Source organism: Scomber japonicus, chromosome 1, assembly GCF_027409825.1.
Source record: "Scomber japonicus isolate fScoJap1 chromosome 1, fScoJap1.pri, whole genome shotgun sequence".
NCBI lineage: Eukaryota > Metazoa > Chordata > Actinopteri > Scombriformes > Scombridae > Scomber > Scomber japonicus.
The window spans coordinates 3,013,506-3,027,500 of NC_070578.1; the positions used below are offsets into that span (position 1 = coordinate 3,013,506).

The 13,995-nt window shown below is 40.0% G+C and overlaps 1 protein-coding gene across 2 annotated transcripts in view; it reads right to left on the reverse strand.

Annotated features, from left to right (window-relative positions):
* The window catches only part of arnt2 (aryl-hydrocarbon receptor nuclear translocator 2), a 79,879-nt gene that overhangs the window by 58,102 nt on the left and 7,782 nt on the right, over positions 1-13,995 (reverse strand). For both annotated transcript variants that reach the window (XM_053315656.1, XM_053315649.1), the window contains exons 2-3: positions 7,493-7,604; positions 688-735 (exon numbers count right to left, since the gene is read on the reverse strand). In XM_053315656.1, coding sequence (XP_053171631.1) covers positions 688-735; positions 7,493-7,604 — 160 coding nt within the window. The remainder of the gene's footprint in view (positions 1-687; positions 736-7,492; positions 7,605-13,995) is intronic.

A 13,995-nucleotide genomic window follows, 5' to 3' on the forward strand; every position in this document is an offset into this window, starting at 1 on the left:
ATTAATGCAATCCATAACGCTTTTTTTTTTTTTTTAAATCGCATTTTAATTTTGCAAGCCTTTTTGTCCCTTCTACTCACCCTTAGACGACTCCTCTAGCTGTAGCGCTATGCTTTGAAGTGATCTCCGGCTTGTTTAACTTTAAAAAACTTCGAGAGGGTTCAGTTGACAAGTCAAAAGTAAAATGCAACCTGTGTCAAACGGAGTTTAACTACCACCGGAGTACGAGCAGAGTACGAGCAGAGTACGAGCAGAGTACGAGCAGAGCCATGATTGATTCCCAGTTAAGACACTCTGGTAAGAAATGCTTTACATTATGGGCTTAAAACTGCCTTGAAATGTAAAATAACAGGATTTTAAACATGCAATTCAAAACGCGATTAATCGTGATTAACTATGGAAATTCTGCGATTAATCGCGATTTAAAAAATTAATCGTTTGACAGCCCTAATATATACTAATATACTAATGAAACAGAGCAAATCAGAAGTGAAGGCCTCTCTGTAATATAAGCCTACATGCAATAAAGGCATGGTTTTTCAGTTGAGGTGCCACTATTAGAGGAAATACGGTATGTTAATTTCAACATTGTAATGTAGCCAATCATGACCGCAGATACCCTCAAACAGAAACTGTGTCATCTTTGTGAACTATTTCTAAACAGCTGTCTGTTTTTGGTTTTCTCACCTTGAAAATTTGCTAGGCCCCTCTCCGTCTTCATCATCAAAGTCCATTCTGAGAAACAACCACAGAAAACACAGTTATTATTTCTGTCAGATGAACTCACACTGCTGTCTGAAGGCAGTTCCCAGTGATTCTAGTAAAAAAAAAGAATACCAAGTTATTGTAGGTTCTGCTGCTGCAAAGGGACAAGGTTGGTTACAGTCTCTCTCTCCTCCTTCCTTCACTCACACAATAAACAAAGTTGGATTTGACTCAGCATTTGTTTTTGTTATCTTTTCATTTTCCATAGATACTGCAATGATACGATAACTGTGTAGCAGTGGATGGTTCTTCATTACAGAGCTGATGCTGTTATCTCACCATGTCACCACAGGAACATCACATGAGTCATTTCTTTGTAGCACTAACATCAAGTTACTGGAACTAAAAGTTAGCAGTATTTGAAAAGATATAATCATTACCAGCACAGAACATCACTCACAATCTTAATAACTACTTATAAAACAACAAATGAAGTGTGGAATGCAGGAACACACTAAAAGTAGTATTTATATCCAGAAGTATACTGCCCCAGTGCATGCTAGGAAGACATCCCACAGGCCTGCTCCCAAGACACTTCACAGTACTTGAACCTGACAGTGATGTTTTTGGTCTTCATCTATCTCCAATGTTCCTTTGCAAACATTCACAATTTGATCTATACTGTGTGGTTTATGTATGTGCAGCAGTGCAACATGCAAAAGGTGTGAGTGAAGCTTAACATAGATCAGCAGGTGTGATGCATTCAAGCAACATTACTGCTGTCAGAACTGTGAAACAGAACTGTGAAACAGCTGAGGCAGTCACAGTTTAACATTATAACAACAGCTCAATAAACAGAAAGTATCACAAAACTGCATCCAAAGATAGATGGAGGTTTTTCACCACATACCGGTAGTTACTATAATAATAATAACAATAATAATAATAATAATAACAATAATAGAAATACAGATATTGATTTGGTGAAGCTGATATGATGTATATGATTAAATTGTGCCAATGCTAAACGCAGTGTTTGCACTGCAGTGTGTTTCAAGGATAAAACATGAGTTACATTTGCTTAAAAGAAAGTTGGATGAGCTGCTAACCTGACATATCCAACCAGTCTGGTGTGTGTGTGTGTGTGTGTGTGTGTGTGTGTGTGTGTGTGTGTGTGTGTGTGTGTGTGTGTGTGTGTGTGTGTGTGTTCTGCTGCAGCATATCAGAAGCTGCACATGTATCAACGTATCAGTCCTGCTGCCTTCACATGCTGCAGAGATTTCATAATAAACTTGATTTATTAATGAACTGAGGGAGAAGCTTTTCATACACTATAAACAGCTGTGGACATCAGATACTGTAAGAATCACCCACATTCATTTATAAATCAATGCAGACTGATGTGCTGACTTTCCTGCTTTCACCACAATAAACACCATTTTCTGTAAGGATTTTGGTTGGAGAGTGAAATAAATGATTTATACTTCAAGCATTAATCCGTTGTTGCGGCACATATGAAGTAAATATTTAGTTGGATCCTGTTCATAAAATAAACCAAAGCAGCAGCTGATTGATGCTGCGCCACAAACAGATGTGTGCAAAACCATACAGAACATCAATGATTTGGAATATTTTAATTACAGTTTCCAGGGCTTGGTGAATTGCATCAGGGTCCATATCATCACATCTAGCTATATTGATATTCAAAGTATGAATATCAGCAAGTGGAAGAACTATATAAATCGATAGTTTTCCTGAATAAATAATCTTGTTGATGGTGTGTTTCCTGCTAGAGAGCCTTGTCTTGCTCTCCTTAGGGAAACTATTCAAACATCTATATAGGAACACATATCAATACCTGCCTATTCAACCAGCCTCTCTCTTGGCCTCTCTCTCTCGGCCTCTATCCTATCTACAAATATATCTTTTAAAAAAAACCAAAACCTGTCCAAAAGCTTTCTATCTTTGAGTGAGCAGAGTATTGAAATCATGAGAGTTCACTGTGTGACAGTTCCTCCTTTTCAAACTGGGTGTTCATTTGTAACATTTTGGTTTTGCGACCACAAACTGTACGGGCCCCTGTCTCTCTCTCCTGAAACTCCATAGCAGAAATATCCTCTGAGCACACTACAACAACTACAGCATCACGGATTCTCCACATCCATCAAAGCAGAGAGGAAGTCAGGATTCCAGACGTTCCTGTTGTAATTGATGGCTAAAATTGAGGCTAAAATTGATTCAGGGACTAAACACTCCTCAAGAAGCTGATGACTTCATTAATAGAGAAGAGATAATGAAGACTGATAACAGCCTGCAGACTAGAACAAACTAAACCAAAGCCACTATGACCGTAATCATATTTTTTCCTAAGTATGCAAAGACAGAAAGTATGTGGTGACAGTTTACAGTAAACACAGTCTGCTTGTTATTATCATGTGAAGATCAGACCGGGTTCAGGTGAGTTTCAATTAAACCTTTTAAAAGAACACAATAACCTTACATATTTAATACTGTGTGCTTAATCAAGTCCATGAAACTATTCATCAGAGCTGTTTATAGGATGTCATAGTTCATAAGTGTGGATGCTCACATCAGTTCTAGTTATCATTGTTAGTGTAGAAGGCCCTTTACATACCTATGATCATATCCAGATCAACCTCTCTGTATTTTACTGCTATATAGGACACACTTGGGTATAACACACACCCCACTTTTAAATGAAAAAATATCACGTTAAAGGTGGGTCTTACATACTAGTTTTTACAGTACATCTGAACCATAATTCATTGTCTTTAATATGTGAATATTTTTCTTCTTCTGATTACATTTATGTATCATTATTTTGTTTATTTATATAACAAGGTTACTGGAGTCATTTCTTTCTGAAGCAATGACCTGTATTTCTAGCAGGTGTGATAGCTTGTGTCAGTCTTATGACAGGAATGAGCATTGTTGAATGGGCTTAGCAAGCTTTCTCAGTGCCAGGTGTCTGAGAGGAAGGGTACTGGGTTAATCTGATATACCACCAGGTGTGGTCATGGTTTTGTTTCTGGTGTATGTGAATTAGGATTGTTTACTTTATTCATCCCTCCTTACCATCTTTTTCCATGATGGTAAAGAACATCTAAAACATATTCAATTGAGTAGAAAACCACATTTCTAAGTGTGTGTGTAAGTATGTATACATATACATATACATATACATATACATATACATGTATATGTATATGTATATGTATATGTATATGTATATGTATATGTATATGTATATGTATATGTATATATTAGGGCTGGGCAATAAAGAGAAAATCATATATCATGATATTTTTGACCAAATACTGACAATATTGTAGGGATGACTATTGGTCCTTTCACAAATGATTTACACATGAGATTTACATCATTAAATGAGGATATAATGAGCAAGTGAGTAAAGGCATATAATAGAACAGCTAGAAAAGTCTGATACGTTTAGACAATTACATCATTTAGTGAAATTCAGCCTTTAAAACCAGGAAAAGACAACACGTACCATATCACAATATTACAATATCTATTATCCTTTTAACAATATTGATATATAGTCCAGCTCTACATGTATATGTAAGTAATCACAGAGATCACTGGGACTACAGAACTCTTTGGTCCTCCCTGTCATCACTGTGTCTGGATGCATGATCACAGGAGAGGATTGTTGTGTGTTTGTTGTTGTTTGTTGGGAGCCAGCTCATCTACATACACAGACACACACACACACACACACATACATGCACTCGGAGTGTAAACATCCAACAATGCCTCATGCCCAAAATCTCCCCATATAGGTCATTCATTACAGTACAGTACAGTACAGTACATGTAACAAGTGTAGTTGTCATCAATTTGTATTATTTATTCATGTTAGTGTAGGCCTAATGCCTGTGCATGAGTTCAGTGCCTTCCTTGGCCTCTGGGGATTAGATTTACAAGATACTGAACTCACTCCCTACACACACACACACACACACACACACACACACACACACACACAGAGAGAGAGAGAGTCTAAAGGCCACTGTTTTTCTACTTCTGTCCCCTACTGATGCTCTTACTGCACTAATGCACAATCTGAAAATGCCATTTATATGTCAAATATGCTTCCATTCACTAAAGAGCTTTAACATCACCATTCAACTGAAATACCAAAACAGCTGACAAATGGTCACATCGCTGTTTCTTCTTGCTTCTCCTACTTCTTCTGTGTATTACCAGCATTATTTGTTTAGATGAGTAAATTAACATTCCTAAATATCCCCACTGATTTGATCACATGGCAAAAAAACCCAATTTGCCAAGTTTCTGTATTTATTTCAATCTGTGTCGTTCTTTCTGACTGGAGCATTTTCTGGATGAGGTTGAAATGTCTTGAGAAGAAACACCAGAATAGTTAACATGAATGTGGTAAGGAGGATTTAACATGACAACATTCCTCTACATGCTCTTCTATTTCTGCTGTTTGCTTTGGCTGTAGACTGAGAAGCAGTCCTTTAGATCCATTAGTGATAGGAGGACAGATTATGCCTTTCAATGTGACTACTGTAATAATCTGAAGAACTCTTTGACAAGTATTTAGTCACTTCAGAGGCTACGACTGCTGCTATAGTCCACTACTTTTCTAAAGTAAGGTAGGGTTGGAAGCTGGGATGCTTCAGGGCATGACAGGAGTTTCTCAGTAAATAAGATTCACTTTACTAGATACAGCATCAGCTCATTTAGAGATGTTGCAGTTCCTTTTATACCGTAATCACAGAGATCCTGACACTACAAAAAGCAGAGAGCCTATGCCAATCTCAGCAATCCTACGCCTGATCAAATGCAGGTCTAGTCTCTACGGCTGCTGATATACTTTATTTTTTACTAATGTGTTAACACAGCATGGTGAATAATGGAGAGGTTACATCAAGATCAGTGTTGGATAGCCTCTTGCTCCATAGTTACACCTCAGAATACTTCCTGTTTGTCTTCCTATTGGCCCCACCCTCAACTGTCTGTCTCTCCATTCAGATTACTATGAGAAACTAGTTTCCCAGTCCACATGGCAGTCTCACAGCTGTAATCTCTTTTATATAAAACATAGTGTCCATGCTTCCTCTGTGTAATCTGGCCCTAAATGATCCATCCACTTACTTTACTTCCTATATTGGACAGAAAGCTGAGTGCAAGCTCTCTGCAGTATTCCCTCCTCACTATGACTTTTACAGCTCCTCTTGGCCCAGTAGCTAGTGGAGAGGCTTAGCTGCCATAAATACACTCCCATTGGTACTGATGATTATTCTAGCTTTGAAGTCTTAATGTTTAAAACCTATGGCTCATGTCCAGTCTTCTGTGTAGTTGTGTATCACTCTCCTTCGGCTGGCTGCAATTTTCCTCACTGAGTTATATCTTCAGTTGTTGTTCATCATGACAGAACTTTAATCTCTGCTGATTATGGACTCAACTAGTAGACATCTTGGACTGTGTTGCTGCACTCAAAATGAGAAAACTAAAACTCAGGAGAAGTTTCAAGTCTTATATGACATTGATGAGAGACTGATCAAAATGCTTTGCTGACATTATTTCCAGAATGTCCCAGTATTTCACACCAGTCCAGTCCTGAACCTGCTGCTGCTGCCTGCAATGTGCCAACCACACTCACTTGTGAGCATTTTTTAAGTTTATCACAAGTAAAATTGATAACATCCAATCTACTGTTTCAATGCCTACCTACAACACCTCTGTCCTCCCTCCTCTGCTGTCCTAAATACGTTTCAGTATGTGTCCCTTGCTCATATTAAACACATTGGGCCAAATTCACAGAGAATGGATCGTGCCTGTTAACAGCACCGTGACTTGTGCAAGTTCCTATCCACCAGAGATTCTGCACTAATGATGCCGGCACAAACACAGCAATGAAATGTTACTGCTGACTGCAATTTGTCTTTCTTTTGCAGTCTGCAGTGTTTCAGGCTTTTCTCCACATTTCAGCTCACAGATTGATCCATAATGAAAACTGCAGAGTGCACGTCTCAAATTGTTTGTATTCAATCAACAGGTGTACACACACACACACACACACACACACACACACACACACACACACACACACACACACACACACACACACACACACACATACACACACACACACACACACACACACACATGCAATCTACTGAAATATTAAATCAGCTGTTACACTCAGATTCAGGTTTATATGGTGGGATTATTTGTAATAAGAACACTCTGCTAGATAAAAGCCCATACCGACTTGACCCATGCCCCAATGTCTGACTGAAGATTTAGTAGTAATGGTTCACATGTCTCTGTGCAGGACACAGCAGGAATGCAGGTTTGTATCATGTGCAGGTCTTTTATCAAACATATTATAATATATAACAGGCTGCTGCTCAGTCAGTGATAACTGTGCAACTGTATTAATATTAGGAAGTGTCACAGCTTCACGTGTCACTTCAGAGGAAATGTCTCATGTCTCTAAAATCATATTTCCTCTTTTCCTGTTTTGCTTTGATGTTTTCTTTTCAAATCTACCTCAAGACCTGTGAGGAATGGTTCCATGTGTAGATAACAGTTCTGTTTTCATGTTTCAAATGTCTGTCTCATTCTGTAACCAGAACTAATAACAGAAACAACCATCAGTCATCAGTGGCAGACTGAGGCAACAGTAACAGTGTCTATTGTTGGCCAGGGCAGAGATATGGAGACACTGTGCTGCTGCCATTATAAATATTTAATAGTTGAAGATACTCACCCTCCTGATCTCCTCTTGCCCCCACGGCCCGGTACATCTCCTCCCATCCTCACCTGGCCGGCTCCCACTGCCCCTGGCATGGCTACTGTCCCCGGCAACTCACTGCCCATCTCTAGAAGACACAACACAAACAGCAGAGCGGCAGAAGATGAGTGTTTAACAGGGTTCATCTAGGCTCTCTTCATCCCAGCATACATTTAAACACATCTATTTTACAATGTGTGTATAGCCTCAGCATGAGTGTGTGATAACTGTAATGATAAAGTTATATAGTGATACAGTTCTGTCACACATAAAACATATTAGAGCCCACCAAAATGTGTGTCTACCAATAACCTATCTCAGATATATCGGTATTGGAGTTTATGCTGTCCAATATGTGCCGACATATGTATATATATATATATATATATATACACATTAATGAATTCAGACATTTTCTTCTAAACACATTAAATAGGTCATAAATGTATTTCTAAAAAAGGTGTAAAAAAAACATTTCAACCATTTAGATTTGAATTGTGGAGCTAGGCTTCACAAACTGTGTTTCAAGATTTCTGTGTTCAGGATTTAGTGGGCGGGTCTGAAAATCATAAACCCTGCTGCTGTAGTGGTATGAATACATTCAGCGCACTACTACTATTATAGTCTACCGTTAGCCAGTTAGCTGAGTTAGCTGCCGAGCTAGCCGCCGAGTTAGCCACTGGGCTAGCAGCTGAGTTAGCAGCAGAAAGCTCTCAGACGTAGTGTCCATGTTTCTGGTAGAGGTGGTGACTTTGATTGACACTTGGTAGGGGGCGGGGTTTCAGCGAACTCAGCAGGCACTCCCACAGTGTTTGGTAGCAGAGAAAAAGGCTGAGTTTTACACAACTTTGAAGACTAATTTCATATATTTGGCGATTTGATTTTTTTAATCATTCAAATTTGGCAGGGTGGTTAACAACACACTTTTCTGTGGTATGTCAAACTCAGAACACATATTTATTCTTACGTTACATGGACTTTAACAACATATATTTGCTACATTTAAGTATATTTGATCCTCTTCCTAATTAAGTTTAATAAATACATATTAAATTCCCAGTAAAGTTTACTTACTTACTTTATACAAATTAAGTTTATTCTTAAAGTGTAAAACATCCCAGCCTCCATTACATATCTTTTAACAAGTGTTTGATAACCACATTTGTTAAAAACATTTTTTAAATAACAAATAATGGTTTATGTATACGACATTATCATCCAATATATTTGTATTGGAATTTTTTTATTCCCTAAAACAGATAAATGAAAAACACCTTATGTACAGATGAGCCTTAACAACATCCACAATCATACACTTGAAAAACTCCCCCGTGTGGTGTCTGTGTTTTTTTCCCCATGCTGTATGCTGTAGCAGACAGAAACATACCATTCAACGTGAGCAGGTTAATGGCATCTGTGTAGAAAGACAGACGCAGTATTGGGACTGCTATCAGAATATTTCAGATCATACCCAGCTCTGTATTAAATATCCTCATACACTGATAACATGTTGTAATAAGTGACAGTATCTCCAGCTCACAACACCACACTCATACATTTATCATGCATCACCTACAAATAAATGTACATTTTGTTAAACCACAGCACTAACTAAACTAACTGAATGGACTTTTCACTGTTAGTAATGTGCAAAAATATGATGTGTAGCATCAAGTTCTACTGTATGATGTTTTAGAATCACAGCCTTCACTAAGCCTTTATTCAGTAAGGCAGTGAAGGATGTGCTGGCAGTATAACTGAGAAGAAACACAATCCATGCTATTCATCCTCCATCCTCCTCTCATATTTACCTCTTTTTCTCTCACTGTCTGTCGCTCCATTATTTTATCCTCCACTCATCCAAAAATCCATTCCACTTGCTCCTCCATCTCGTCACTCTATTCACTCACACACTCATTCAGCCAGATGTAATGGATAGGCCAAACAAACCCTCTGGTATGCCCCAGTGCACCAAGTAACATAGTTAATATTTGATATGGTGTACATTTTTCCTACCAGAGAAAAACAGACACACACGCACACAGACACACACACACACACACACAGTAATATAGTTTTCTATCATTCATTAATGAAGTGGGTAAAAGTAACACATGGTTTTAAACCAGCGTAAAGTGATGAAGAGACAGCCTCATCTTACAATCAATGTGTTCAATCAACCTGGCAGGAACAGCACACACACACACACACACACACACACACACACACACACACACACACACACACACACACTGCTTTCTCCTTGCAGTCTAAACAGGCATTCATTTACATAACTAATGTACAACCCTCAGTACACTTCAGAGTGTTACACATGGGCTTTAAAGAAATGCATTGTTTTTTAAAGCAGTGTAATTTGATTGGTGGGTGGTCCTGTAGGGCCTCGTCACAAGGTGTTTGGTTACTCAGCAGAGACTTAACAACCAGACGTTTCTCCATTTCTCTGTTTAATAGAGGCTGAGATTGTCAGTGCAATGAGCTAGTCCATCTTAAAGGTCAGTCCACCTTAAGTGAGCCTGGTCAGGTTAAATGGCTAAACCATTGAACTATAGAACTAAACCCAGCCTCAGCACCACACACAACCTGCACACTGGCCTATCCCTCCATGGAGTTACCCTGCTTGTACAACACTATAGTAACTTATTTCAAATGGCCCAAAAAACACAATCAGGTCAGCCAATCACAGAGAGCCGACATATTCATCAAGTGTCCCAACCCTAGTGTCCTGGTGACCTCTCTTCACATGAAAGAATAATCCATCCATCAGAAAGTCAGTTTGATTGTAAAATGAGTCAGGGGTAACCAATCAGACAGTATCTGCATACCTTTAGGTGCTGCATGTGTTGTGTGGGTGTAGACCAACAGTCCTCTACATGCTCAACGTCAGGTCAAATCCCTGAAAGAACTGATCATATCCACACTTATTGTGGAAGTGAAATTACTTCATTAAGCATGATGTCACAGTTGGCAGTGGTATAGTGTGATTATTTCACAGCTAGGAGCCGTTGTTCAGTCTGACATGCAGGAAGACTCATTTACAAGAAAGTAGTTTCGGGCTGCCTGCAGTTTCTATGTTAGTTAACTACTGAAATAACTGCCTGCCTTTCACCACTGTTACCCAGGAAGAGCAACTGGGAGAGGGGCTAGTGCCACCCTGTAGTGTTCTCGTGCAGTGTGTCAAAACTCTGACTAAACACCAAGTTAAACCATCGCCAATGAAGACAGAGTCGTAGTAAGGTCAACCATTTACTGTCACACCTCTTCATTATCGTCAAATGACATGCTGGTGAAAACTGTGAACAAACCATACAAAATATTCAGCATCCGTGTTTTTAACTAAATATGACATTGCACGGCCATAAACATAGATTTACATCACTGTATGCACTTTAAGTAGAAGTTAAAATGTCTACTAGCATGTTTCTTAGCTTGTAAATAAATGTAAATAAACTCATTTTTAACCACTTATAAATCTACTTTTTATCAAAACATTACTATTTATCTCTTTTTAACATCCTTAACATTAAATAAATGAACTTACGGCATTGCTTCTATGATGCTTTTTAGCGGAGAGAGGCAGATTACATTCAGAACATGCATAAGATGTCTGCCTTGCTTCTCTGAACAACCAGGGAGTGAACATAGACAGGAAATGAGCTATCAGGAAGCGACTTGACAGGATGTGAAGTCATCAGTAATCAAATATCAAAATAAGTCTTTCTTAAAGACAAGTTAAACTTAAGAGAAGATGTCAATACATCATTTTAACTGAAACAAGCACAAATAATTATTCAAAGGAGAAATTTGTAAGAAATAAAAGAATACCTTAGAGGCAGCACACACCCCCTTATGGGGTGATTGCTGAGACCAGCAGGGACTGACAGTCCAACTGTTCTAAATATTATAAGTAAGAAAAAAGTCTCAGTTTTTATGTGTGTGATGTAGGGGTGTGACGATACACTCAGTTCACGAGACGAGACGAGACGAGACGAGATTTTAACTATATTTTTAAGACAACGTCAATGAAGAAAGACTGTTCTTTTATTTGAAATTCACAAAATGGAAATTGAATTGAAATGTTTTAACTAATCGTCTTGTAATGAATCACACACTTTCTAAATATATAATTAATAAATATATAATATAAATGCAGTATGTAGCACTGTAAAAGGTTTCCCCATATAGATATTTTATAGATGGATAATTCCAGATCAATGGTGCTGAGGAAAGGGAAGGTGGAGGACAAGTTCCGGTTTACCATCTCAGGCACAGCCATCCCAACTATCAGAGAAGCCAGTTAAGAGCTTGGGCAAGGTTTTTGACTGCTCTCTGAGAGACACAACATCTGTCCAGTTGACATGTACTGAGTTGGAAGGCTGGCTGAAGTCCGTGGACAAGTCAGGCCTACCTGGGAAGTTCAAAGCCTGGGTCTACCAGCACGGCATTCTTCCCAGGATCCTGTGGCCTCTCCTCGTCTACTCAGTCCCTATCTCAACAGTAGAGATCTTGGAGAGGAAGGTCAGCAACCACCTCCGGAGATGGCTTGGACTACCCAAGAGCCTAAGCAGCATTGCACTCTACGGGAACAGCAACAAACTGCAACTGCCCTTCAAATCCTTGGAGGAGGAATTCAAGGTAACCAAAGAGAAAGCAGTCGAAGAGGTAGATGCAAGGCTGCGTCACAGGAGCCTGGTGGGAGTGGTCACTCGAGGTCGAGCTGGGCTTGGATCCTTTCCAACCCCCCAATTTAACACCAGGGGGAGGGAAGCGCGGCGACTTGTTCAGGACGAGGTGAGAGCAGTAGTGGAGGAGACAAGAACCTGCAAGGCGGTGGGAATGAAGCAACAGGGTGCTTGGACAAGGTGGGAGAATGCTGTTGAGCGAAAAGTGACCTGGGCTGAGCTCTGGAAAGCCGAGCCACAACGCATAAAATTCCTAATCCAGGCAGTGTATGATGTATTCCCAAGCCCGTCAAACCTGCACACATGGGGCATAGCTGAGACACCAGCATGCCCTCTGTGCTCCAAGCGAGGAACCCTGGAACACATCCTAAGCTCCTGTTCAAGGGCACTTGGAGATGGACGGTACAGGTGGAGGCATGACCAAGTCCTTAAGACCATCGCTGAAGCCATAAGCACAGGACTGGCATGGGCAAAACAGTTCCGCCCCTCCAAGAAGACCATCGCCTTTGTCAAAGCTGGGGACAAGCCAACTCCTGCCAGAAGAACATCAGCAGGCATCCTGACGTCTGCAAGAGACTGGCAGTTGTTGGTGGATCTTCAACATCAGCTGAAGTTCCCCAGCCACATCGCAGTCCAGACCAGACATTGTCCTTGTGTCTGAGTCCACCAAACAAGCGGTGCTTCTTGAGCTGACAGTTCCGTGGGAAGACCGCTTGGAAGAAGCTTTCGAGAGAAAGATCTCCAAGTACGCAGGGCTGGTCAGCGACTGCCATCAAGCTGGTTGGAGGGCGAGGTGTTTCCCTGTGGAGGTTGGATGCCGAGGATTTGCAGCCCGTTCTTTGGCAAGAGCCTTCAGCTACTTAGGTATCGATGGAGAGAGGAAGAGGAGAGCCATCCGCAGTTCCACCGAAGCGGCAGAAAGGGCCTCAAGATGGCTGTGGCTCAAAAGAGGAGTACCATGGAGTCATGGTGGTTAGCTAGCCGTCTGGACACAAGCCGGGACTTGATCAATCCCGGTTGGGTCACCTGGAGGAGGGCGTATGATTGTTGAAAGACCCGAAACGTCCAATGAGTCCAGGCACATCACTGATGATGTGTCCAGACTAGGCATCAGAAGATGTATGTACACAGCTGGTATTTATAGAAATACAAACGTTAGATACAATCACAAAGACTAAAAGGTAAATTATAAAGAGTAGAAACAATTCTAATAAAGAATCCAATTATCACAAATTATAACATATTGCTAATAAAAAACACAGAAATACACAAGTAGAACAATATATAAATTGTGTTTTTGTGTTAATTTGGTAGTGTGATTAATTTTACTTTTGGCATCATTAGGCTTCCATAGCTACCCTAGATCCCTCCGCTCCTCCTACTTCAGGCTCTCAGTGTAGAGACCTGCGGCCAACTTACTGCTGCTTCTCTCCTCATCTCATCTCATACATTTGACTGAGATCTTCTCAGCTGGTAGAAGCTGCAACAAGGTTAATGATCCACACGTGACATTATAAAAAGAAGACAGAATGAGCGAACGAAAACCAATCGTCTTTTTTTTTTTTTGCTGCGCCCCTTAATTATAGCTTCGCGAGACAAAATTCACATCGACGAGAAATATTGTCGCGTTTCGTCTCGTCACACCCCTAGTGTGATGCCATTGTTCAGGAGAACAGTGGCACAGTCTGAGAGAAAGGTTCATCAAAGAAGGTAACAAGATGTATCAGGTAATCCTTCTGATAATGATTAGCTGTCATATATAGTATATATACTGTAGTA